At 49.3% G+C, this 25,455-nt stretch overlaps 1 protein-coding gene across 6 annotated transcripts in view; it reads left to right on the top strand.

Annotated features, from left to right (window-relative positions):
* SNX29 (sorting nexin 29) overlaps positions 1-25,455 on the top strand; it is a 552,359-nt gene that overhangs the window by 113,704 nt on the left and 413,200 nt on the right. For all 6 annotated transcript variants that reach the window (XM_067706614.1, XM_067706617.1, XM_067706618.1 and 3 more), the window contains 2 exons: positions 15,894-15,957; positions 18,105-18,233. In XM_067706614.1, coding sequence (XP_067562715.1) covers positions 15,894-15,957; positions 18,105-18,233 — 193 coding nt within the window. The remainder of the gene's footprint in view (positions 1-15,893; positions 15,958-18,104; positions 18,234-25,455) is intronic.

Genomic DNA, 25,455 nt, shown 5'->3' with positions numbered 1-25,455 from the left:
CTCACCTTATAGATTAACATCTCAGACCCAAAGTGGGTGTGACATACTTAAAGCACAGCTGGACCAACTGTGGACCTGGCATCCTTACCTGTTCTCGTTGTCACATTGCACACCTTTTCCTGTCCTCTGTGTCTCAGCTTGCTGGCCACACTGACTCCAGTGCCACCTCATGTACGTTCCAAGGTGCAGCATGTGAGGGATGATTCATTTGGTCACAGGTGCCAGAAACCAGCTTGAACCAGCTTAAATAAATTGAGGGAATGTGATTGCCCTCAGACCTCCAGCATCCAGGGGGCGTCTTGCGTTTAGGCAGCACTGGATCCCCAGGCTCAATTGGTCTCCAGGGCTCCTCCTGAGGGCTGTTAATGGAGTGATGAGGAGAAGCCGGGGCAAGCACGTCCACGACCTCTGGCCAAGCTGACTCTGCCCAGAATCTGCCGAGGCTTGGTTCTTCTCAAGATGAAAATCTTGAGAATGTTGATTTTGGGGGTAGAATACAGGGCTGGCATGGAGCCCTGGCCTCCTGTTTCTGAGATCCCCCGGTGGGTTTGGGAGGAGAGTATCACATTGTAGTTATGGTTGTGGCTCCCAGTGTCAAATGGCTTATGTTCTGATCTCTGTGTCTGTTTCCTTATTTATTTATTTATTTTTATAAATTCATTTATTATTTGTTTTTGGCTGCGTTGGGTCTTTGTTGCTGCGCGCAGGCTTTCTCTAGTTGTGGCGAGCGGCGGCTACTCTTCGTTGCAGTGCGTGGGCTCCTCCTTGCGGTGGCTTCTCTTGTTGCGGAGCACGGGCTCTAGGCGCGCAGGCTTCAGTAGTTGTGGCACATGGGCTCAGTAGTTGTGGTGCACGGGCTTTGTTGCTCCACGGCACGTGGGATCTTCTGGACCAGGGCTCGAACCCGTGTCCCCTGCATTGGCAGGCAGATTCTTAACCACTGTGCCACCAGGGAAGTCCCTGTTTCCTTATTTATAAAATGGATTTGATTTGAGCACCTACTTTGTGGGGCTGTTTGGAGGGTTTAATGATATAATTTACGCACAGAGTTTCACCCAGTGTCTGGCACGTGGCATGTGCTCTGCTAGCAGCTGCTATTAGGAAGGTCATTTAATGTCTTGGTTTTCCCACCTGTAAAACAGGGGCTTGGACACCACCCGTTTCTATGAAATGAGGAACTTGGCTCCTTTAATACAGCCAAGCCGAGACCTATGCTTCAAGGTTGGTAGTGGATGAAAAATTGCCATGTGCAAAGGGGCAGCTAGACCCTGAGGCCCTGTCTCTCCTCTCCATCGACTTTTCCCTTTTGGGTGCTCCTGTCACACTGAAACCCCATGCCTTCTCTTGGGGGGCACTCTGTCCCCTTTAACACTCCCGCGGTGCCTTGGACAGAGGCCAGGCTGGAATAGTTAATAGGGCTTGTCTGAATGTTGGGGTATAGTTATCAGCCCCCTTTCTGCAAACAGTTCCCCAGAGAAACCACTGTGATTGTTCAGGACCAAGGACAGAGGCCTCTGTAGCTGGCTCTGCAGCCTAGTGGTGAGGAACAGGCGCTAGGCCTAGCAGGTGCCCTAGCTTCCTAGCTGTGTGTCCCTGAGAAGATTGTTTGACCTCTCTGAACCTTGGTTTGCGCATCTGACAAATAGGAACTGAGACAGCATGTGCTTGTTCGGAGTATTGATGGAAGTAATGTCTGTAAAGTTCTCTGGATGTCGCCTGGCCCACAGTAGGCGATTTTGAACATTACCTGCTGTCACTGCTGCCATGCTGAGTCGTCTTCAGCTTGGGGTCTCCTGCAGCCCTGCTTCCCAGCCGTGGCTGCACACTGGAATCAGTGAGGAGCTTTGCAAAAAAGCACTGCTGCCCGGGTCCCACCCCAATTCTGGATTAGCTGGTCTGTGGTACAATCAGAGGTTTGGTTTTTGGTTGTTGTTGTTGTTTATTAGCTTCCTAAGTGGTTCTAACGTGCAGCCCAGCGTGGCTGGAGAACCATTCCACTAATGTCTGCCATCTGCTCCATCCCGACATGGCCAAGGCCACCTTCCCCCCACCTCCACCGCCCCACGTGGGTGCTCCCTTACCCGCTCTAGGCTCTGCCAGGTCCAGACCCTGGAGAGAGAGATCTGGGGGAGAGAGAGGCTTTCCTTTTCCCAGAGCCTGAAGCCTGGAAAGTCACCTCTTTCAATGGAGACTTCATTCTCTGTACCTGTAATCCTGCACCCTGGACAAAGCTTCTGCACCCGTGAAGGAGCTGCACCAGGCAGAATGGGGTGGGTTGCCCTCTTGTCTCGTGATCAAGGTGGTCCACGGACGTCAGGGATGCTGACAGGATCTCGTCAGCCTTGAGAGACCATTCTCTGGGGAGGAACTACTTCTGATTGACTAATACATACCTGAAGTGGTGGGGCCAGAGGATTCTGCCGGTGGACTCTTTGAACTAGTGGGGAAGGGCAGTGCTACCAGCATTGTTTTCCTCTTGGTTGGGAATCCTGTCCTATGATAGGGATTGGAGTCTCCTCCACACCCCAAAGGAAGAAGGTGGCTCCCCGGTTTACCCAGGGGTTATAGACCTGCCTGGCTTCAGGAGCGGGTGGAGGAGACCGGCACGGGTGGGACCCAGCTGGATAGGACATGCTCTGTCCAAAGAGATGAGTTTTTGCCGGCCCCTACTGCACGGCACAGATCGTGTGTGTGTGTGTGTGTGTGTGTGTGTGTGTGTGTGTGTGTGTGTTGCGGGGGGGGGCGGGGGATGTTACTGAGTGGACTCATGCTGTTATAGCAATAGGATGGGCTGAGTTCTGCAGTAGTGCCCACGTGAACACCTGTGTAGGATGTACCGTCTCTCTCTGGGTGCCTGCTGATTGAGCCCCTTTGCAATACAGAGCAGGTAAGCCCTGCTTTCATGGCTTCATATTTATCTAATACTATCTAGTTAACACCGGTATTCCACTTGTCACCTTAACCCAGACACTTCACTGCTTCTGCTACGTGTTTCTCACTGGGTCTTTCTCATAAAATACTTTTGCACATAACTAGCATCTCCTTGCATGTTGGTGAAGGAGAAGAGGGCGACCTTGGTGTATGACGGCCGAGTGCACACCCTGCTGCCCCTGCAGTAGCACCTCACCCGGGTGAGCAGCTGGCTTCTACCCCTTTCCTCCCAACCCCCTCCATAATTTATTTTTCAACTATATCTGTAATGTCTTGTTAAAAAATATTTGAAGAGAATATGGCAAAATAATAAGAACTGGCCATGTTGGGTGGTGAGGACGAAGACATTCACCATACAGATTTCTGAACTGTTCCATGAGACGTAGTGATTTTAAGCCACGATGCCTGCTCACTGTGGAAAAGTTTGGCAGTTCTTCAGAAAGTGAGATAGAATTACCACTTGTCCCCAGAATTTCACTCGCAAGCAGAGACCCAAAAGAATTGAAAATGGGGACTCCAGTACATGTACACAGATGTTCACAGGGGCGCTATTCACAACAGCCCAAAGGTAGGAACAGCCCAGATGTCCATCAGTGGTTGAGTGGACGGACAAAATGTGGTCTCTCCGTACGACAGAACATTATTCAGCCATTTAAAGGAATAAAGTGCTGACACCTGCTACGTGGATGAACCTTGAAAACATTATGCTCAGTGAAAGAAGCCAGATACAAAAGGTTACATGTTGTAGGATGCAGTTTATGTGAAGTAGCTGGGATAGGAAATTCCACAGAGCCGGGAAGCAGATTAGTGGCTGTCCGGGTTTGGGGAGGGGGACACATGTGGGAGAAGCTGCTTCGTGGGGGAGGGGTTTTACTTTGGGGTGCTGGAGGTGTGTCAGGACTACACAGAAGTGGCGATTGCACAAAACTCTGAGTGTACTAAAATGCCACCGAATTGTTCACTTTCAAATGGTTAATTTTATGTTATGTGACTTTTACCTCAGTACATTATTTAAAAAAACCACAATTATCCCCCCACCTCCACCCCACCCGCTTCTTACTGCCCACAAAACTCACTCGGTTCCATTTCTTCTCCTTGAAGCAACTTCACCTTAACAATTGTTTCTGATTTTAGTTCTTCTGGTGGATACCTCTTTAAAGCTGAATGATGTACTGATCCTTTTTTTTTCTTTTTAATTTTTAGAGAATGAATGTAGGCTCTTGACTCCTTGATATGCCGAAAAGCATGAAATTAAGACCCCCCCCCATTTACCCCTTCTAACCTTCTGACGATTTCGTGTGTTCTCAGGTGCTCTCTTTTCTAGGCCTTTCTGAGTGGGGCAGGGCAGGGGTGCTCAGACCCTTTTTGGTCCCTGAGTTAATCGCTTTGGGGTTCTTGGGCAGCTGCCCTGGAGGGTCCAGCCCCTGCCCATTCTCTCCATCTCCTGGGGGTCTCTGCCTCCATTAGAGCCCCATTCAGACCCCGTCCAGCTCTACACTTTTGACATTCTCTGACGTGGAACAGAAAGCTGATTTTTCAGAAATGGCTCTGTGTTGTTGTGTGCCACTTACCTTGACGTTTTCAAAATAATTGGCCGTCAGGAACTCAAACTTCAGGGCAGAGGGTCTCAGATGGGGGCCTGGAGCCGTGATGTGTTGGGCCAGCCTGGTAAAAACCTTTGTTAACAGCCTTTAAAATCAGATTTGTGTAGAAACGTGGGTGTTGGCTTCTCAGAGCAGGACTGCGTCCCTGTGTGGGACAGTGGACTGGAGGCAGGAGTGCTGCCTTTGCTGGGCACATCTGCCCCTCTTCCCACTGTCCCCACGTCCCTTGGAGCACATTACTGCATTCACTAGCATTACTTTTTGGTCCTGTCTGCATTTGCTGTGGGGACACCTGCCTTAACATTTGTATTACAAGTCATTATAAACAAACACTGTACGTGTGTGCACGTGCACCTATGTGTGTGAGAGAGTGCACACACACCAATGAGCAAGAAAACCCACAATTACACACATGGAAAAGTTCACAAAGATTTAGAACTTTATCAAGATATTGAAAGAGATGTTTCTTATCCGTTGTGATTTTCTCGTTTCTCATTCTGTTTCCATGGGTTCCTCAAACCTTTCCTCTCCTTTCCAGATTATGTAGAAACAATTGTTTTACAGTGGGAGTGGGGTTGGGTATTGGAGGGGCAGAATTTAATCAGATTCCTGATTTTCCTGGAGGGCAGAGAAAGGTTGGGAAAGTTGTTGGAGGCCATGCACCAGGAGCTGGTTGAGTCTCTAGGGCGTGTGCTCCATTCCAGGGGACTGCTAGGCATGGTGCCGCAGCTCGGGGACAGGCTTTCGAGGGAACCTGAGCAGGCTGGGTCCTTGCCCTGCCACCTCCTGGTTGTGTGGCACGGGACAAGTCCCTTCCCTTCTCTGAGCCTCTTTCCTGATTCATATAATGGGTGTAGTAAACTTTGCTCCTCGGGGATGTTGTGAGAATCCAGTGAGATTGTGTATTTCAAGTGCTTTTCGCCTTGCTGGGCGTACAGAAAACAATGCATAGCAGCCACTGGGAATGTGTCCTGGGGTATTTTAATTTTTTCATTATAACAAATTGCAAGACAGAAACTCTTGGTGGGCAGGGGAAAAGGGGAGGCAGGAAAGAGAAACAGGACAAAAAGCTAGACTGGGCCCGAGAGCGATTTAAAAAGTTATGTTTTGGGCTCAATATAGTTCATCCTTTCTTTTAGAGATAAAAGGAAAGGGAGTGGGTAGGCAGAAAAAGATATAAAAAGCAGTATAAGTTTGGAAAACAGCGGTGTAGGTTAAGTATATATCCACAGAAGAACGCTGTTTATTTCTGTGCATGTGCCCTCGTGAGCCCTCTCTTTAAATATAACTGAGTACGGGCCCCAAGGGAGTGTTTGTAAAGGCTCTCTGAGGTCTTTGCAGAAAGATGCTATATAAAGCCAAAGAATTATTACACAGATCTATGTATATGGGAGAGAGCGCGTGCGTATGCTTGCACATGCCCAGATATCTAGTTACAGTCGTCGAGTTTTCTCCCTTTAATCTTGAAAAGGGAGTTGAAGATCAATTGATCTCAAGATGATTTCCCTCCTGGAGGGCCTTTGATGGCTGGAGATGGGAAGGCTCCTACCTCCACCCTCGATGTCACTTTCAGTACTTTATGTAGCGACCTCTGACGCCCATTCTCATTGTGAGAATAGAGCGTTCTCTGTAGTGTGTGTCTTTGTTTCCGTTTGGGTCCTTGGCCAGTGGAGGTTGGCCGCTGCTGCTCTGCTGATCTTGGGACTCGTGTGGTTGGATTCGTGTGCCAAGGGGGAGGGAATGGTTTTGCAGGCTTGCCCCGTTTTAGGTCATGGTCGTGAAATATAAGAATTCGTCCCTTCCCTCCCATGTGTATCCATTCATGAGACACATATTGGAAAAAGCTCAATCTGAGCCTGAAATCCTGTCACTGGGGCAGGAACTTACAGCTGTGAACTGGTGGTTAGGTCCTCTGGCGAGGCCGTGAATTTATTATTAAACGCACTAGATATTTCTGCCTGGCCCATCCCATGCTCAGTTCCTGGAGGTGAGCGGCAGATTTTAGCGGCGGGTGTCAGTCATTCACTCGTTTATTAATCCATTTATTCATCCGCCCCTTGACTCATTCTGCTGGTCTTGTGGGTACTGTGCCCAGGGACTGTGCCGGTCCCCGGGGTCCCCGCTGGCAGGGGCTCACAGGCTTGGGGGTGGGGCTCTGGTAGCCACAACTGCAGAAGAACAAGTCCACTCCGAGGGACAGAGCTTTCATGGGGCTCAGGGAAGGAGGGGTCCATTGACCTCTCCTTGGCTTGATGGGCTGGAGCTCAGAATCTTCTCAGGTTAGCACAGCAGGGTGGAGGATGTGAGGGCTCACGGGGGCCTGGGTTCTGGGTCCCGGCGTGCCTGCCTCATTCCTAGGGCCGCTCCGTCTCTGCTCTCAGAGAGCTGTCTTGGTGGTACCAGTACAGCAAGAGACCAAGCCAGCCAGTGGCGAGTTTACTGAATCAACAGGGATCCTTTTCAGAGTCTGGGATCCCCTGTGGCTTTGCCCCATTATCAGGCTGAGGGCTCTGTGGCTCATGCCTGGCATTTCAGATGCCAGCCACTTGGCTAAACTCAGCTTCTCTCTGCATTGAGTGGACTTTTCATCCCGGAGGGGCTTTATTGGCTTTTCTCTTGGGTGGGCTTCCTCCTGGTGCCTGCATCTCATGTTTCCCTGGCCAGGCCTCTGCACCTGGCAACAGAAGCTCAGCAAACCGTCCCTGGCTAAGCTCTCAGCAGGTGGATCTTGGTGGAGCGACTTAGAACTGTTTGCTCTTGGGCCAGACGCCTCTGCTCCCATCCTCCTTTGTCGGACACTGTGGCCCATCCCAAACTTCTGGAAGTCTCTCTCAGGGTCAGCCAGCCACCCTCGGTCTCAGCACCACCTCACCCTACAGACGCCTGAAGCTCCAGCCCCTGTGCAGTGCGGGCCCTCGGCTGGCTCGCCTCTGGGGAACCAGTGGGGGTAGAAGAAGATGATCTAGGGCAGGCGGCTGAGCAGGGACAGCTGGAGGGACAGAGGCAAAGCTGAGGGACCTTTGACGAGGCAGGAGGGATCCGCAGTGTCTGAGGCAGCAGCTGCTCCAGTGCTGTGTCGCATTTATTAAAGCTGGGCCCCCAGCCCCTTGGGTTCCAGCCATGGGGCCCCACCGTCGGCACCGGTGCCTGGCAGGCCGCACACCTAACCGCAGAGGGCCCGCAGTGGAGAAGGCTGGCATGGGGAGCGGGGGCAAGAGCTTCTGCATGTTCCCCTAACTTTTGCTTGAAGGGCCAGCTGGTAAATGTTTTGGGCCGTCTCTGTCACAGTAGCTCAGATCTGCCTCAGTAGCATGATAGCAGCGTAGACAATATGTAAACAGACAGTGGGGCTGTGTTCCAGTAAAACTGGTGCCGAGCCCTGCCTTGTCCGGGGCGGTCAGTGATATTAGCACCATTTTTGCAGCTGAGGGGACGAGAGGCGAGGAAGGACCCAGAGCTGAGACCTGTGGGATCTGGGATTTGATTAGAAGACCTGTGTTCTTTCCACTCTGCCTGTTCGCTGCCCCGAAGAGCTTAGGAGCTTGGTTTCCACAGTGGACCAGTGTTTTGTTAGATTGGCCCTCAGTGTGCAAAAGTTTTTTTTTTTTTTAAAAAGCAAAACTATCATTTCCTTAATGGACTTGTTCTTTGCTTGCATGTTAAGATGGGCTTGTGCTGCTACATATGGCATAAATGTTTGTTCCCATATTTATATTGTTTTTATTGCTGCATTTCACATATTTAAATTTTTCTGTCTGAACTTTATTTCCATATGTAGTAGCTGCAGAGATTTAAGTCTTGTTTCTTGCTCCTAAAATGGTACCCTGCCTTGGCAACATTTATGGACAAATCCACGCTTTCTGCAGTGATTGAAAATGCTCTGTATCCCAGACTGATTTCCTCCGGTTAACGTTCTCCTGTGTTCTTGACTGGATTTGCTGTTCAGTTCTCTGAAGCCAGGCCACGAGCTGATTTCGAGATGGATCATCCTTTGCCTTTCAGCCTTAGGAGAGGGAGACCCCGATTCAGCCGGGCTCTGCAGAGGCTGCAGTACAGAAAGGCTGCCCTGTTTCCCTCGAATTGTGTGCTGAGGCAGGTAATAAAGAGGAAGGAAATCACAATGATAGAGACTAGCAAATAATGGGATGCGCGGCGCCGGGGAGAGGAGAGAAAATTACAAGTTAGGGAGCGCCTCTGCCAGCGTGTGTCCCTGGAGCTTGGAGAAGTAGAATGTTTATGTGACGTATGGAAATCAATCCCAGCATTACCTATGCGAGGAAAGTCAGCAAAGCGCCTGCATAGAAAGTTAAAGCCTGTCAAAAGGGTGATTTTTTTTTTTTTTTTTTTTTTTACGGCGGTGCGCGGATACCAGCTCTCAGGCCGTTGCCTTTTCCACCGTTAACCATGAATATTCTGTGACGGTAACTTAGGGAAGGCGGAGAGGACAGTCTGACAGCGATGGATTTTTTTTTTTTTTTTTTTTTTTTTTTAAAGATTTGAGGTATCAGAGTACTGCTTTACCTGTATTTGTGTCCTCAGTCATTTTGATGTTGATGGAGATACAGGGCATGGTCCAAGAGGCTGGAGATGCGCAGCGTGTGGGACGGGGGAAGGAGGGGTTATGACAGGATGATGGTGTGCATCAGTCAGCGATGGCCATCCCCCTGCTTCTGTGGCTTCTGTGCAGTGTGATTGTGGCCTCTTCAAGGTGAACTTGTGGCCAAGACGTCTCATTGCAGCTACTCGTGGCTGTTCTTTGCCCAAAGAGCATTCATACCTTTTCTGGGTCCTCCTGGGAAACACTTCCTCCTCCAAGTTTTCTTTCTCCTATGGACTGTACGCTTTTCAGCTGCAAAAGCCTGGGTGGTGATGTTTGGGATCCCTGCGTGCTGTGCCTAAAAGTCCAGAACCTGACCTGACACTTTTGCAGTCTCCTCCAGTTGGCACCTCACTCTTTGGGTCTGATTTCCCACATTGCCCATGCCGAGCTGGTTTGATGGTTCATAAAATTCTGTTGTCTAGTCTGCTGCTCTAGGGCATAGACCACTTAAAAACATTCCTTTTTATTTCCCAAGGTTGAGGTACACAGGAGCTCAGTAAATCCTGTAACTCCTGAAAATGTGACCAGTGGAACCCACTTGTGCTTGGATGGTCACTGCTGCCTTGCCCCCTCCCCCCCCCCTTTCCAGCCCCTACCATTGAAGGGAAAGGCACTAATTATGGTGATCAGTAACATTTGTTGAATGCTTTCTATGTGCTGGGTGTTGAATCCTTAACAATGTTTCTGTGAAAAACAAAAATGCTTCTGTGCGATAGAGACTGTAAAGATCCCATTTATAGATAAGGGAGTCAGGTGCTCAGAGAGGGTGGGTAACTTGCCCAAGGTTACCCAGCTGCAGAGGCAGGATTCGAACCCGAGTCCTGACTCTAGAGATCATGCTCTGAAATACAGGACCCTGAAACCTGCATTCGCTGCAGTGTGAACACCACCGGGAACTTCAGTTTACTCTTTCAGCATCCCACAGGAAATGTGGCTTTATCCCCTTTTGTATTTTGCTGAGGCGGAAACCTGTGCGAGGTTACCAGGCAGTAGGTGGCTGAGCTGGGGCTTGAACACAGATCTCCCCAGCCCTGGGACCTATTGGTAGCAACCTTCCATGGGTCCTGCTCCTGTCTTTGGAATGGAAGCTACTGGAACCCACACCTGACCTTCTTCTTGCCCCTGGCAGGTCCCCGCTGAAGCACTTTATTTTTCTCCAGCTCTTGGACCTGCTCAGGGCAATTTCCACAATTTTTGGCCTTAGAGAGGGTTTGGAAGGTGACTTGGGGCCCCGCGGGCAGCTTGGCTTGTCCCAGTGTGGGTTCCTGCACTTTGTTTTTGAGTGTCCTCATTAGGTGGTCGTGAGAATTGAAACGAGGCTTTGGTGCTGACGTGTTACTAGACACGGAAGTACCCACCACGTGACAGCTGGTACGTTTGCCCTCCATTTTAGTTGTGTTGTACTCAGATAGGAATCGTCTCTCTGCATCACTTATTTTCCGTAGACCTTGACCAAGCTCCTGGCATGTGGGAGCTCTGGGGACCCCAGATGCATGGCATGCTGTGCGCCTTTAAGGAGTTGTGAGATGATTGCAGGAGACAGAGGCAGTTAGCTACTGCACACTCTGCAGCTTGCTGAGGGGTAGGAGAATCATGGAGGGCTTCCCAGAAGAGGTGCCTTTTCATCTGGCCTGAGTAGATGGGTTTTATCATATTGGGTTGGAGGGGATTGGTGAACACAAGGAAATCCATGAAACAACAGTGTGTTGGAATATCATTCAGCCTTAAAAAGGAAGGAATTCCTGCCATAGGTGACAACATGGATGAACCTGGAGGACATTATGTTAAGTAAAATAAGCTGGACCCAGAAGGACAAACACCGCCTAATTCCACTTATATGAGGAATCTAAAATAGTCGAACTCTGAGTTGCAGAGAGTGGAAGGGGGGTTGCCGGGGGCTGGGGCAGGAGGGAATGGGAGATGCTGTTCACCAGGTGTAAAGCTTCAGGCAAGCAAGACGGGTCAGCTCTAGAGACCTGCTGTATAGCATTGTGCCCGGGCATAACCATTACCATATATGAAGAGGAGAGAGCTCGTGTGAAATGTTTGCACCATAATGAAAAACTCTGTTGGGTTTATTCAGGGAGAGGCGCTCACATTTGTGGGGAGGGACCAAATAGTACAGTCACATCACTCGGGGAAAGTCCCTCGAGAAGGCTCTGTCACAGGCTCCTGGCCCAGGTGGATTGCTGTCTGCAGTAGAGGCCAGGTAAAGGGGTTGGTGACGTCTGGTGACGCCAGGAGAGGGCATGACACCAACATCTCAGGATAAGGATCGTGTTTGTGGGCAGTGAGCTGCTCCCTCCAGTACAGGCTCGGCACAGCCACGGGACTGAGGGCCCTGGAGCACGACCCCCCTGTCCTGTCGGGTCCAGGGTACTCGGTGCCAAGCGCCCTGGTGGTGGGTGTGCGTGTGCTGGGCACATGTGCTCTGCCGAGCTCTCATCCCACTTACATCCAGTGCACGTGGCTCATTAGTGTAAACCAGGCACGCGTGTGCCATGCGCTGCAGAACAGAAGGCTGGCATGATTCCTTTGATTAAGAGGAGATTTCACCGGGGGTTAGTGGCGAGGGAGGATGAGCAGGCAGAGCACAGAGGATTTTTAGGGCAGTGAAACTATTCTGTATGATACTGTCATGGGGGATACATGTTGTCACATAGTTTTCCAAACTCATGGAATATGCAACACCAAGAGCGAAGCCTGACGTAACTGTGGGGGATTATGATGGGTCAGCATGGGTTCATCAGTTGCAGCAAATGTCCCACTCTGGTGGGGGTTATTGATAATGAGGGAGGCTGTGCATGTGTAGGGGCTGCTGGTAGACGAAAAAACCTCTGTACCTTCCTCCCGATTTTGCTGGGAACCTAAAACTGCTTTACAAAATAGTCTATGTTAAAAAAGAAAAAATCACTTCTTCTAGCCTCGTGTTGCAATGATGACTATCCAGTCCTTTGCTCCCATAAGAAGTTTGGGCCAGTTGAGAACTCCAGAAGTCGTCCTCGTTAGAAGATTCAGATTTCAAACAGGCCTTGGAGTAAAGGAGCATTTCCTGAGGCTGCGTCTCCAGTACCTGGCTGCAGCCTTGCCACCTGTTCTGGGTTTCTTGAAGATAAGAACCAAAGAGACGCTACCTGGCCTGTCTTCAATGATATATTGTCTTGAATTTTTGTTTTTTTCCCGCATGGCTGTGGTGTCATGGGATTAAATTACTGGCTGTTTTCTGTTTTTACAGATTTATCAGTGTTTTTAGTTAGAAATGTGAAATCTAGCATTACGTTGAGTTCTTCTAGATTATCAGTGCTCCCCACTGCCGTCCACGACAGGCAGTGCCCTGACTTAGTTAGCACTGTCCTGTCTGGTCTCTCCTCTGAACCTTACAGCATCCCAGGGAGGTGGGAAGGTGGGTGCCGTTCACCCCTTGTGTCTGCCAGGAAGGCTCAGAGAGGCTGAGAGCCAGGGCCCTCATTACCTGGTCATGTTCAGAATGCAAAGTCAGACAGACTCTGTCTCCTCGTAGGCACACGTGAATGTGTGTGGTTTTCCTCCATTAAGAAATCCTCTGTTAAGGACTCCTTCCTTAGGTAAGTCGGGAGCCTGGCTCTCCTCTTGGGAAGGTGCCTTGTAGCCAGTAGTTAGGTGCTCAGTAGATGTTTACTAATGAATGAATGTGTGAGCTGGGGGGGCCGTTGTAACCCCAGGCAGCCCGTGGCCGGGCAGGTAGCACATGGGGACTTTATCTGTGTCTCTGTCAGCTCCCTTCCCCCCTGGACTGAAGGGCAGCAGCTCAGCCTCTTTCCTATCTCTTTAGGCTGATTAACTCTGCTGAGGATAAAATAGATGACTAGTAAGGGCCTACTGCAGAGAACAGGGAGCTCTCCTCAGTACTCTGTAATGAACTATATGGGAAAAGAACCTGAAAAAGAGTAGATATACGTATATGTATAACTGATTCACTTTGCTCTGCATCTGAAACTAACACAACATTGTAAATCAACTCTACTCCAATAAAAATTAAAAAACAAAACAAAACAAAAATCTCTGCTGAGGGCCTAACCCTCCTTCCCTCTGTTCTTCCCAGTCTCGCCCTCTCTCTGCTCTTTCTAACCTTTAGTAGTATCTTGTCTGGAAATGCTTTTTCTGCCCATTGTTTCCCTTTTGCAAATTTTCAGACCTTGCGAAAAGTGCAAAGGATCCTGTGTGGCTCTGGTCCTACAACCTGTGCCAGGAACTGAGCCCCAGGGGTCCTGGTTGCAGCCTAGTTACCTGGCCCCGTGCCACTCAGCAGCCTTGGTTCTGGACACAGCACACACATCCCACGGGCCAGGGTCTTCTCCCCAGCCAGTTGGAGGCCTCGGTTTCCCTCCTGGCTCTGACACGTAAAGGTGTGTGGTTGTGTAGCTTATTTAATTACCTCTCAGGTTCGTTCTTCTGACTTAATGTCACTGCGCTGTCGATGAAATTGTAGCTCTGACATCCCTGCGTGTGAGTGGTGGTAATTATCGCTGTTTCCTGGGGTCGAGTGCAGAGGTTGGAATTGGACAGATTTGGACTCAGATTCCAGTTGTGTCTTTACACTTCCTCCCCCTGAGCCTGTTAGCAGACCTGTGAAAGGGACTCAGAGATAGCTTCCATAGAGTTGCCCTGTGGCACCAAGGAGACAGTGTACCCGGAGCGCTTAGCTGGTGGGTGTTAGAATTATCATCGAGTCCTCGAGCTTCCAAGCTCCCTGAGGGCAGGGCCACGTGGGTCTCCCCGCCTTCCTCGGGTCACTCTGCCGTCCTCATGTGACCAAGCTCACGCCTGTCCCTGCGCCTTTGCCCGTGCCTTGTGCCTTGTGGAGTGTTTCCCTCCACAGAGCAGCACGCTGGTTCCCTCCCTTCCTCGGGCCTGTGCTGTCATGTCTTCCCCCAGAGAGGCCTTCCCGGAGCACCCCAGGAAGTGGCACCCTCCCACCACCCATCTGTGTACCGCACCGGGCTTTCCTCCTGGCATGTCTTGTCGCCACGACTGCTCCATGCTGCTTTGCTTGTCCCCCTTCAGGGGAGGAGGCCTGCCTGCTGCAGGTAGAGACTTTGGTCTCCTCTCTTCACCCTCTGCCCACAGTGCCGAGAGCAGGGCTTGGACTTTGTAGGTGCTCAGTAAGTTCGCATCGACCCAATGAATTTTGAATCTTCCTTGGTGACACCAGGAGAGGGACACCTCAGACATGCCTCCTCATCAGCACCTTAGGAGGCCCAGTTTCTCACTGTGTGACCTGCAGGTTTCATGCTGTCACAGGTGCGATGGGGAAGCCAGGGCCTGGACCTCCTAGTCGTGTCCTTGTGATGCCCACGTGGCTGCTCTGGGTCAGAAAAGCCAGGGAGGGTCTATTTTTTGTCCCATCTCTTCTGAACAGAGTGGCTTCTGGTGTCTGACCCAGAAGCTGAGGAGGAGCCCCCATGATTCCCCTCCTTCTCTTTCTTCCCCTGGGGCCTGGGCTGTGGGCTTTTATCTCCTCTGTAGCAGCCTGAGGGCAGCATGGGTCCTGGGACCTATTTCTTGCCTCAGGGTCTTTGGTGGGCCTCTTTGTGCCTGGGCATCCTGAGTATAAGGGGACCGAGGGACCTGCCTATTTATCTGTGTCCTCTTCCTCCCCCATTTCCCCCTTCTTTCCAATTTATTTGTACCCCAACAGTGTGGGGTAGTGTCTCTTAGGTGTGTGTAAAGGACTGAACAAGATAGCGCCAGTATGGGCTTTGAACAGAGCTCGGCAAGTAGAAGCGTTCAGATTTTAGCTAAAAAAAAAGAAACCAAAAACCATACTTCTTCCCAAAAGAGGACTTGAAGCAGCATATTAAAACAGATTGAAAAAAATAGAGTGAGATGGGTTATATGTAAATTGGCACCAGGTGGAAATACAGGTTGGCGGTCAGAGGGAGGGTTGGGACACGTCGTGGTGGCCACAGGGCCACGTGCACTCACTGGACTTGTAACTTTGGCTGTGAGCTTCCTCACAGCCAGTCCCAAGAGGGACATAAAGTTCACAGGGTTCCTTAGGGAAAAAAATAAAACAAAACTGGCTCTCCAGGAGAAATTCACAAGTTCCTGGTCTTGAGATCTGAGTGTTATGGTAAACAGTGCACCGTGGATGGACAGTGACAAGTTTTTGATGTAGATAGGAAACGTGGGCGCTTACTGATTTTAAAGGGGTGATTTTCTATCACTGAATGCTTTCCAACGTTGAAGATGTCGGGAGAGTCACTCCTATAGGTAATTATGGACTGTGCATTGGAGAGGCCCCACCCCCCTTCAGAGTCTATGGGAGTCAGCGCAGGAAAACCAGATCTCTTAGTGAACTTGAGAATTTCTGTGTCGGTATGGAGTCAGTTGTCATGTGATCTGCTGTCTGATCTGCAGTTGATAAACAGCTGTAACTGGGAACATACTCTTGTTCAAAACAGTTGCTGTCCGGTAGCAGAGACTTGGAAAAGCGCTTAGAAATTACCAGCCTGTTTCTTCTGCAGCGGCTGATTATATTCACTAAGGAAACGCCTCCACAGTTATTCTCATCCTGCTCTGCCTTTGGGTTTTGTGTGGCTAATGAGAGTGATTGACTGAGCCCACTGGATCTCTTAGACTGTATAGGAATTATTTTTGAAAGGGAAAAGGGAACTTGTCTAGACAAGTGGCCCTAAATAGCACATAATCCAGACCCGTGTGGGGCGGTGTAGCAGGCGGGATCTGCCGGTTAATTTGGACTTGGCTTTCTTCCTTAGGTGAACTGCGACAGGCCATCGTGGCCATGATGACCAGGAAGGATGAGCTGGAAGAAGAGAACAGGTATCGAGAGCCCCGTGCTTGAGGGGCAGTCTACCGTGGACATTCTACATCTGGGGCAGAGAGAATATCACCGTGAAGGAAGTTTTGCTTTATTGGCAGAGTTGTGACCAGTGATTTCTTATTTTTTGGTCAGATGTACCACTTTAGCATATATATTGTGGCTTGAGTGTTAGCAAGGAATGAAAACCGTATGATCCTCGCACTATCTTAGAACAAACTGAGAATTTGTAAAGCCATCTTTTATATTTTTTAATTCTTTTTTTAAAAAAAACAGCCTTTGAGATAGAATTCACATATCATTCACCTATTTAAAGTACTCAACTCAATGGGTTTTAGCATATTCACAGATATGTGCGACCATCACCAGAATTTTAGAACATTTTCACTACCTCAGAAAGAAGCTCCATCCCCATAGCCGTCACCGTGCGACCCTCCTTAAGTAGTGGGTGACCTTTAATTCAGGGTCTACCCGTCATGTTCCAAGCACTAGAATACTTAAAATTTTCTCAAGTCAGGGACACATAGGGCAAAATGGCATTTGGAGTCTTTTGACTTCCCCAAAAGCCTAGTTGCAGGCACCGAGAGGCCAAAGGGTCTTATTCATTTTGATTCCCTGTTGAAACCAGGGCTAGATACCAGCCAGGTGTTAGCCATGCTGCTCCTCCTCGGCTGCCCAGACGTGAGCTGCTCCACTGCCAGAACCTCGTCTTGGCCACAGGGTGCTCAGTAGAGGGGTTTGCATGCAGTTATCTGCCGAGGCTCTGCGAGCATGACGGGCTGCCTCCCTGCGGGCCAGGGGACGGGTGTGTGTGTGCGTGTGTGTGTGTACGCTCGTGTCACCCTCTTATTCTTGTGCTCAGAGCAGGAATTGTGTCCCTAGTGACATGCAGTCGTGATTCTCCTTTTGAAGCCTCGATTTGGGCCCTGCTTGACAAGCTTCTCCCTCATCCTTTATGGAAACATATGAAAGCAAATAAGCGTGATTTGGAAAACAAAAGAGTTTTTTAAAAAAGGAATCTTCAGACAGTGATATTTTGCAATGAAAATAAATTCCAGTGACAGGCTGTAGACAATGTAGGATGCTTTTTCCTTGATCCAGCTGGGGCCATTATCCTGGAAAAAGCCATAGGTTTTGTCTTACCTTGTAAAGAACAGTCACCACTGTCTGGTAATTTCTTCTTCCCAGCGAGAGAAAAAAATCACACTGTGTTTGTGTTGGGGGGTTTCCAGGCCCCAAGAGGGGAATTTTCTCAAAACTTTCCAGGAACACACGTCTTGGCATGGGGGTGGGGTTCAGTGAGCAGTGAGGGTGGGCAGGTTCAGACACTTTTGCTTATGTGCTGATGTCACGTGGCAAGTGTCCTCTAGATTTAGGATGTAGCTGCACCAGAGTTAGTAAATGTTCTATAGAAATAGCCATCTGAGGTCCAGCGACGTAGATGGTCAGAAGAACCCTGCTTGGCTCATTTCTAGGTGGTAACTTGTGATTATTTCTGGAAGAGCTTCTGCTTCTCTGCTGTTTAAGACCAAGGATGACAGATACGCAAGTGAATGTGTTCTGGAGGTTAACACACTCCAAATATAATATAAAACACATTCTATGCAATGTCAGATTGTATAGCTCCATGAGATACTCTGTATGCTTGTTTAACCTGGAGGTGGCGATGGAGCAGGGGTAAGGTGCGCTTTGTGGCAGGAGAAATGAGACTCCCGTTGTCTGTCAGATAACCGGAGCCTGTCTTCTGCTTTTGTGGTTTAGGTGGTTCTTTTGGCCTGTCCTGGCATCCTTTCCTTTGTTGAATCTCCTGCGCCGTGCGGCTGTGACAGGATGTCTCGGTTGAATGGGCTGCACCTCTGCGTGGGATGTCTTGAAGGGGGCTTGCCTGGGATTGGCTCAGCTCATTGTTTTCCCTTGATTTAAGCTGCCCACAGGCTCTCAGGGCCACAGAGCCAGGCCACAGATGGTTCCCGGGGACTCATCCTAATTTTGCTTCAGAGGCTCTTGAGCAGAGTTTGGTATCTCCTCAAATCAGTTTATATGAGATGGACTTGAACTGCAGTTTATGCAGAGCCTTGTGGAAGATGAATGAACTAAGGTTTGACTTCATGGACTCTGGGTTGACAGCAGGTGGGCCTCCTCTCCCCAGGTCACTGCGGAACCTGCTTGACGGTGAGATGGAGCACTCGGCCGTGCTCCGCCAAGAGGTCGACACCTTGAAACGGAAGGTGGCCGAACAGGAGGAGCGGCACGTCACAAAGATCCAGGCGTTGGCAAGGTAGGGGAGGGCAGAGGGACTGGGGGGGAGGCTTTGTTCAAACCCCAAGCACACCTTTCATCAATATTTTTTAACTAAAAAAAAAAGTGACCAATGGAAATAAAATTTATGCATCTGAAATTTAACTTACTACATTAAATATTGAATAGTATGTATGCACGTGGTTCAATATCCAAAAGGTACAAATGGTTAAACTCCGCCACCCCCAGCCACCTGGTTCGCCCCTGGAGGTGGGCAGTGTTGCCGTCCCAGAGATGCTCTGTGCATTCCGTGAGCAGATGCGTACATTCGGACGCACAAACTTTTTCTTCCTTTCACTTCCCTCCCCTCCTTCCTTTCTGCCTTGGTACAAGTGGTCACGTATCCTACACCCCACTCCCTCCACAGCTTAGAGATTGTTCTGCGCTGGGTACACGGAGCTGCCATCTTTCTAACAGCCCCCGATACCTCATTGCCCGCCTGCACCAGGATTCATTTGGCTGGCACGCCAACAGCCAGGCACCCCGGTTGTTTCTAGCCGTTCACCTCTTCTAATAATAATAACCTTCGCATTTGTTATTTTGTCCCAATATGACTCTGCTTGCCAGAGAAATTCCTGGAAGTAGAATTGCTGGGTCAAAGCGCAGTGCCTTTCTGAGTTGGATAGAGGTTGTCAAGCTGCCCTCCAGGGAGGCTGGGCCTCACCCAGCACAGCCCTGCGCCCCGGGGCGGATCCGACTTTGGGGTCTTTGATAAAATCACAGGTGAAAGCAGCGCTGGCAGAATATTTTTCACTTGCATTCCCCTAATTCAGAGTACGGTTGAACCTCTTTTTTTTTTTTTTTTTGGGGGTAGGAGTTTATTAATTTATTTATTTTTGTTGTGTTGGGTCTTCGCTTCTGTGCGAGGGCCTTGTCTAGTTGTGGCAAGCGGGGGCCACTCTTCATCGCGATGCGTGGGCCTCTCACTATCGCGGCCTCTCCCGTTGCGGAGCACAGACTCCAGACGCGCAGGCTCAGCAGCTGTGGCTCACAGGCCCAGTTGCTCCGCGGCACGTGGGATCCTCCCAGACCAGGGCTCGAACCCGTGTCCCCTGCATTAGCAGGCAGATTCTCAACCACTGCGCCACCAGGGAAGCCCCTGAACCTCTTTTTATCTGAGCCATCTTATTATATTTCCTTTTCTGTGACTTTGTTTATATCTTATTAATAATGAGAACTGTAAAGCAACCGCCCCCCGCCAAGCTCCAGCTCCCATAATAACATGCATTGTTACTGAATTTGTTCACATGCAAACGTATCTTTATGTACTGTACTTAAAATCTGCAGCCTGTCACTCCTCAGGCCACCTCCCTCCACCACTGAAGCTTCATGGTCACCATTTCTATATGCCTGGATGTGGCATTTCATTGAGTTAATGCACCATATTAAAGTCAGCATTTCTGATTGCTGGACACTTGAGTTCCAGTTTTTTTCCCCATTTTAGGTAAAATAAGCAGTTTATCAGGTCATTCTTTAAAACTACTTTAAAATTAGACCAGGAGATAAACCTGACCTGTGGATGTGCAGGGGATGTGCAGGGGAGCCCAGGGTTAAGTAAACCGACAGAAGCAGCGTTTACCATCCTCGTGCTGTCAGCACATGTGAGTGGCACTAATGTAATTGCTATATACATGTAACTGAAAGTTGGCACCGTGATCCCATATTTAATTTTAATTTGAACTTCTCTCCTTTGTTCACATTTGAAAATGACATCTCAAGAGCATCACAGTCCGTTAAATGACTATGATAAATACAGTCCCAGGTGCCTAACTTGGCATTTTCTCAACCAGACCTGCATCTTACCTGGCCATGCTAGGGTTCTGTGTTGTAATTGCGTTTTATGTTGTCATAAAGACTGAAGTCTGTGGAGTCTTGGGTTCTGAATCATCGAAGAAAGACAGACTTCTGTCGCCTGTCATTTTTATTGTGTTAGGAGCCAGCTCAGCCTTGAGTCCCTGCTCCATTGCTTGCAAATTGTGCATTTTGGGTGAACTGCTTCACTGCCACAAGCATGCGCTTCCTCGTTTATGAAACGGAGAGGATGATCTTATCCCCCTGCGCGGGCCCAATGAGGAGGAGTGTGTGTGAAAGTACATAAGGCGCTGGGCAGCGATGTGCTATTGGAGTGTGTTTTACAGTAAATGTATTTTGAGTATATGATAATTTTTGGGTAAATTTTATTTAGCCCATGAATGGAATAGAAAAAAATAACTTCTTAACTGAGCAGGTTTGTAATCTGAAGCCTCCCCATTTAAGCAGTGGGTAGCTGAGCTTTTAAGGTGCCTGGAAGTTTGCAGTTTGCAGGTAGAAGGAACATGTATAAAGCAGGCAGACACTTTAGAAGGAGAAAACAGGAAGAAAGCAAACGGAGCAGTGGGATGTGTAAGTTTTGAAAAACTCAACTGCTGACGTGTTGCAGACAGACTTGACCTCTGCCAACTGTCAGAACTTTCTCCGGGCTTCTGGCTGCAGGAGGAGCAGCTGTCAGTGTTGTCAGGTGGTGGACCCGCTTGGTCAGTTGTGGCTTGGGGGCTGGGGGGTGCTGTCACCGAAGGGACACAGGCAGGATGTGCAGGGTCACAGGCTGGAGGCGAGGCCCACATGCGTGCACCAGGGCTGCTCTGTTCTAGGTCCCCGTGTGTCCAAGTGGCAGGTTTCATAATGCGGGTGGTTTAGCCTAGTGGTTGGTGGCACGGATTCTGGCGTTGGATCCTGCGGGTCCGATCATGGCTCTGCTGCTTAGTAGCTGTGGGACCTCGAGCAGGTTACTTAACTTCTCTGTCTCTGTTTCCTTGGCTATGAAATGAGGATAAGAGAAGTCTCCACCTCGTAGAGTGGTTAAATGATAAAAGGACAGACCATATGTCGGCTCCATGAATGTGCTTCATAAATGCTCAAAAATGTTAACTATCATTATCATTTTTCTCTAGTATAATAATTATATTACTAAGAAACCTTGCCTAATCAATAGTTGTATTTTAACGTCAGTGGTGCAGAAAGAATTAAGAATTAGGCTATTTCCGACTCAAGAAAGTGAAATTATTTCTGCCGTGAGTATGCTAATGCTAAGAAGCGTGTTTGGGTGTATGTGGGGCTTACTGGCTCTGAGTGTAGAATTGTAAAAATGGGAACATCCCTGAGCAAACCTAGCGTTTTAGTACACGTTCATTTTGCTCAAAATTAATGGCTTTCCTTTTGTGCTATCATGGCTCAACAAAGAGCAAGGTCATATAACCAGCCCAGTGCCTTTGTGGCGCCAAGCAGCTGCTCCTTGCTGGGCGGAGGCATTGTAATCAGTTGCTGTTCAGGGTCGGTAAGTCTCATTCCTTGAATAATTGATTGCCTTATTTCCTGTGGAATTAAGAATACTCAAACTAAACAGCAAGGTCCTATGGTATAAGCACAGGGAGCTATATTCAATATCCTGTGATAAACAGGCTATGAAATGGAAAAGAATATGAAAAAGAATATATATATATGTATAACTGAATCACTTTGCTGTTTAGCAGAAACTAACACAACATTGTAAGTCAACTATATATACTTCAAAAAAAAAAAAAAAGAAAGCTCAAGCTATGAGACAGGTGTTAGCAGAAAGAAAACACACATTTACCTGAGCAGAAGTACCTCTGAGGGAAGCAAGTGGACAGGGTTGTGGGGTTATTGCAGGGACATTTTCTGCTTCTGCTCTTTGTATTATTTACCCCTGGCTGTGTAACAAATTATCTCCAAACCTGACAGCTTAAAACAGTGAACGTTGAGGATCCTCTACGGTTTCTGTGAGTGAAGAATGTGTGAATGGTGCAGAGTTTCTCATAAGGTTGCGGTCAAGCTGTTGGCCAGAGCTGCGGTCATCTGAAGGCTTGACTGGGGCTGGAGGGTCCACTTTCCAGCTCCCTCACGTGGCTGTTGGCGGGAGGCCTCAGTTTCCTGCCATGTGGGCCGCTCTACAGGGCTGCTCACAGCCTAGCGGCTGGCTTTCCAGAGTGAGTAACCCAAGAGCAAGGGAACACACCCAACATGGAAGCCACCACAGTGGCTTTTGTATCCAATCTCAGAAATGACACATGATCACATCTGCCATATTCTGTTGTCACACAGCTCAGCCTGGTTCAGTGTGGGAGGGGTCTGCACATGGTTGGAATACCAAGAAGCAGGGGTCATTGGGGGCCACCTTGGAGGCTGCCTATCACACCCACCCTGGGACAAACACTACCCCAGTCTTCCTTGGCTGGCTTATCCTTCTCCCCATTCTGTCCCTGTGGTTTGGCAGGAATGACCCCACCACTGCCCCACCTGCGCTCCAGAGCAGGACGGATGATGCCGGCCTGGTCAGTCAGCTTGTTCCATCCCTTGGCCACGATGATTGGGTCACAGGATGGCGTGTGGCCAAGCTGATCTGGTAAGAGCCAATTCTAGCATTCTTGGGAGCATATGATGGAAGCCAGGGGTTGCTGGCAGCTGTCCTTGCTGCCGGGCAGGAAGATCCTGACCCCACATGGTGACAACACACTTGTGGAGGGAGGGAGGAACCAACAGGTCCTAATGATACTGTTTGAGCTCCTGGATCCCGTCCTCCCTGAATCTGCTTTTCCTCTGGACTTGTCAGTTATGTGAGCCGATAAATTCCTTTTGTTACTTGAGCCAGGTTGTTACTTGAGCCAGGTTGTGACTGGTCTCTCTGTCGCAGTCCTGAGTCCCGACTAACCAGGCTGCCTTGTGTGGTTATTAGGGGATCAGAGCGAGTTGCTCTCTCTGTGCATGAGTAAAATCGCTCCCTCAGTTACCAACTTGCCAGGGCCGTGATGCAACCTCCTTGTTGTGATTACCGAGGAGGTGAGGGAGGTGTCTCTAGGAGAACCCGCTGGATCATTCCACAGAGCACTGCTCAGGGCCTCTCCTGCCTGTGTCTCATGTCGGAACCAGCCTTCCGAGCGCCCTTTTGTCACGGCTTTTCTCCTCCTGAGGCGTTCTACTAGATGTGTGACTGGGGTCATTCCCTCCCCCTTCTGAGACTCTGGTTCTTCCTCTTTAAATGTTTGAGGGGGTAGTGGGTGTGGGGCCCTGTCCACACCTCATGTGCAGAGACGTTAAGCAAGATGCTGTGCATGTGTCTTGGTCACTGCTGGTGTGGAAGGGCCATGTCTCATCCTCAGCAGGGGAAGCAGCACAGACTCCTGGCTCTGCCACTCACTAATTTCTCAAATCTCCGGTTACAACCGGGGCATAATAATCTTAACTAATATTCATGCTTTTGATGGCAGAAACCCAAACCAAATTAGCTCGGGTCCGCAGGGGAATTTTGTGTTGCTGGAACTGGTCCCGGGACCTGGGTGCTCCCGTGAGGTCAGTGCTCTTCCCCCCTGCTCTTGGCTCCGTGTTAATGTCGGTCTTAGTGCCTCTGCACTCAGCAGCAAAGATGACCTGTGTGACACCAAGCCCCCTGCAGGATCCAGAGAGAAGAGACTCTTTCTCCAATGTCCATATGTAACATTTCAGGAAGACTCTTCCTTGGGCGTGTCGTGGCCAGGAGTGAGCAGAGGCCATGACTGACAGCCTTGCCAGGTCCCCAGGGCAGGTGGGGGGGCAGATGAATCCTGTCTGTTATGCTTCCTCGTAGGATCGTGGGGAAGATGACACGAGCTCATGCTCCTAAAGCACTCAGCGCAGCTCGAAAATTATCACAAGTGCTCAGTGGGCGTTCCCTGATTTCTTCTTCCTAGCTGCTGCCTTGGCCAGGCATGGCGAGGGGTGCTGAGGCTTGGCCAGAACCTCGTGGGTCCTTCACTTGACCCATTTTCCCCTGCAACGAGCATCTTGGAGCCTTTGACTACTGGCCTTCATTTACCTTCAGGCCTCCTGGTGTTATTTTTCCAGCCCTGCCGGCCCAGCATGTGTCCCTTTGTTTATTTGTCCCTGTTGGGCTGCCGAGCAGTGATCTGATGTGACAGCGTTCTGCATGTGAGACAGAACTGGTCTGCACGATCTGTAAGTGAGGCTGGACCAAGGAGCTTGGGAGCCCTACTCGTACCACTCCGTCCAGCCCCTTGGGAGGCCTTTATTGGCTTTCTATGAAGGTTTAAATCTCTGTTTCTGCCCTAAGGCTCAGTCTCTTGTCTTTTTTTTTTTTTTTTTTAATTATTGGAGAAAGATGAAGACTGCTTTTTGTGAAAAAGAACAATAAACATCTTGTGTCCATCTAAAGACATTGATTATGTTTTTAATCAAAAGAGGCAAATGGTCAAAGTTGAGAAAGTCAAACATGGAGGATACTGGCTTGAATTCTGAGCCTGTCGTGGGTTAGGGATGGCATTTGGAACCAAGAGTTGGTTCTTTTCATCGCCAACTCCCAGTTGGAATACATTCTATGACAGGGAAAGCCAATAGTAGGTTTCATCCTGTTGCCAACTCTGGGAGTGGCCGACCGGGGTTTTGGGTTGAGAAGGATTCTGGGGTCTCATCTGGGCTCAACAGGAGGGAGTGCTGAATTGGTGATGTCTGTCATGGACAAGAATTTGCCATCCCTACACTAGTGCTGGTATAAAGTCCCGAAGCCAAGAGGGCAGAGTCATACATGAGACTGAAAAAGGAAGAATCTGTCATTCTTTTATGATGTCCTGTTGTTCAGTTCTGTCTCATGAAAGAAACATGCTCTGGAGGACTGTTTCAAACCCATTACGTAAAACAAAGCAAAACTGTAGCCAGGGTGAGTAGAGATCAGAAATAAGGTCCAATTTTTGTCTATATATATTTCAGAAAATTAGCACTTGGTTTGTTGTCTGATTCTAAAAGCCCATGGTTGAGAACTGAGAGTTGGGAAGGCAACTGAGAGTGGGGTTCTTTCACGAGAAGAAGAGTTGCTATAGTGGACATTGTATTGTTTCCTGAAAAGCCCTCCCCTGCATTTTTCCCACACTGGAGAATCATCCATGGCTTGGTTTTTCAATTCTTTTCCTCTTGGTTGGTGGTAGGGGTTGAACTCTCCCAGACACCAAGGGTCAGCCCTGATTTGTCTAATCTGGTCAAGATAATTCCATCTCCTTTCTGAAATGATTGGTTCAGGTAACCATGGCTTGACCCAGCTAGGTGTGGTGATTGGACTTGGTTCAGGAAATGGGCACGTGATCTAATTCTGGAGATGTGGTTGAGGTTTGCTAGGGCTTTGGAAGAAGGTGGTCCCTTGGTTGTTGGATGGCTGGAGT

Source organism: Pseudorca crassidens, chromosome 15, assembly GCF_039906515.1.
Source record: "Pseudorca crassidens isolate mPseCra1 chromosome 15, mPseCra1.hap1, whole genome shotgun sequence".
Classification (NCBI taxonomy): Eukaryota; Metazoa; Chordata; class Mammalia; order Artiodactyla; family Delphinidae; genus Pseudorca; species Pseudorca crassidens.
The sequence above is the reverse complement of the archived record's forward strand: the minus strand, read 5'-3'. Positions and strand labels throughout refer to the sequence as shown.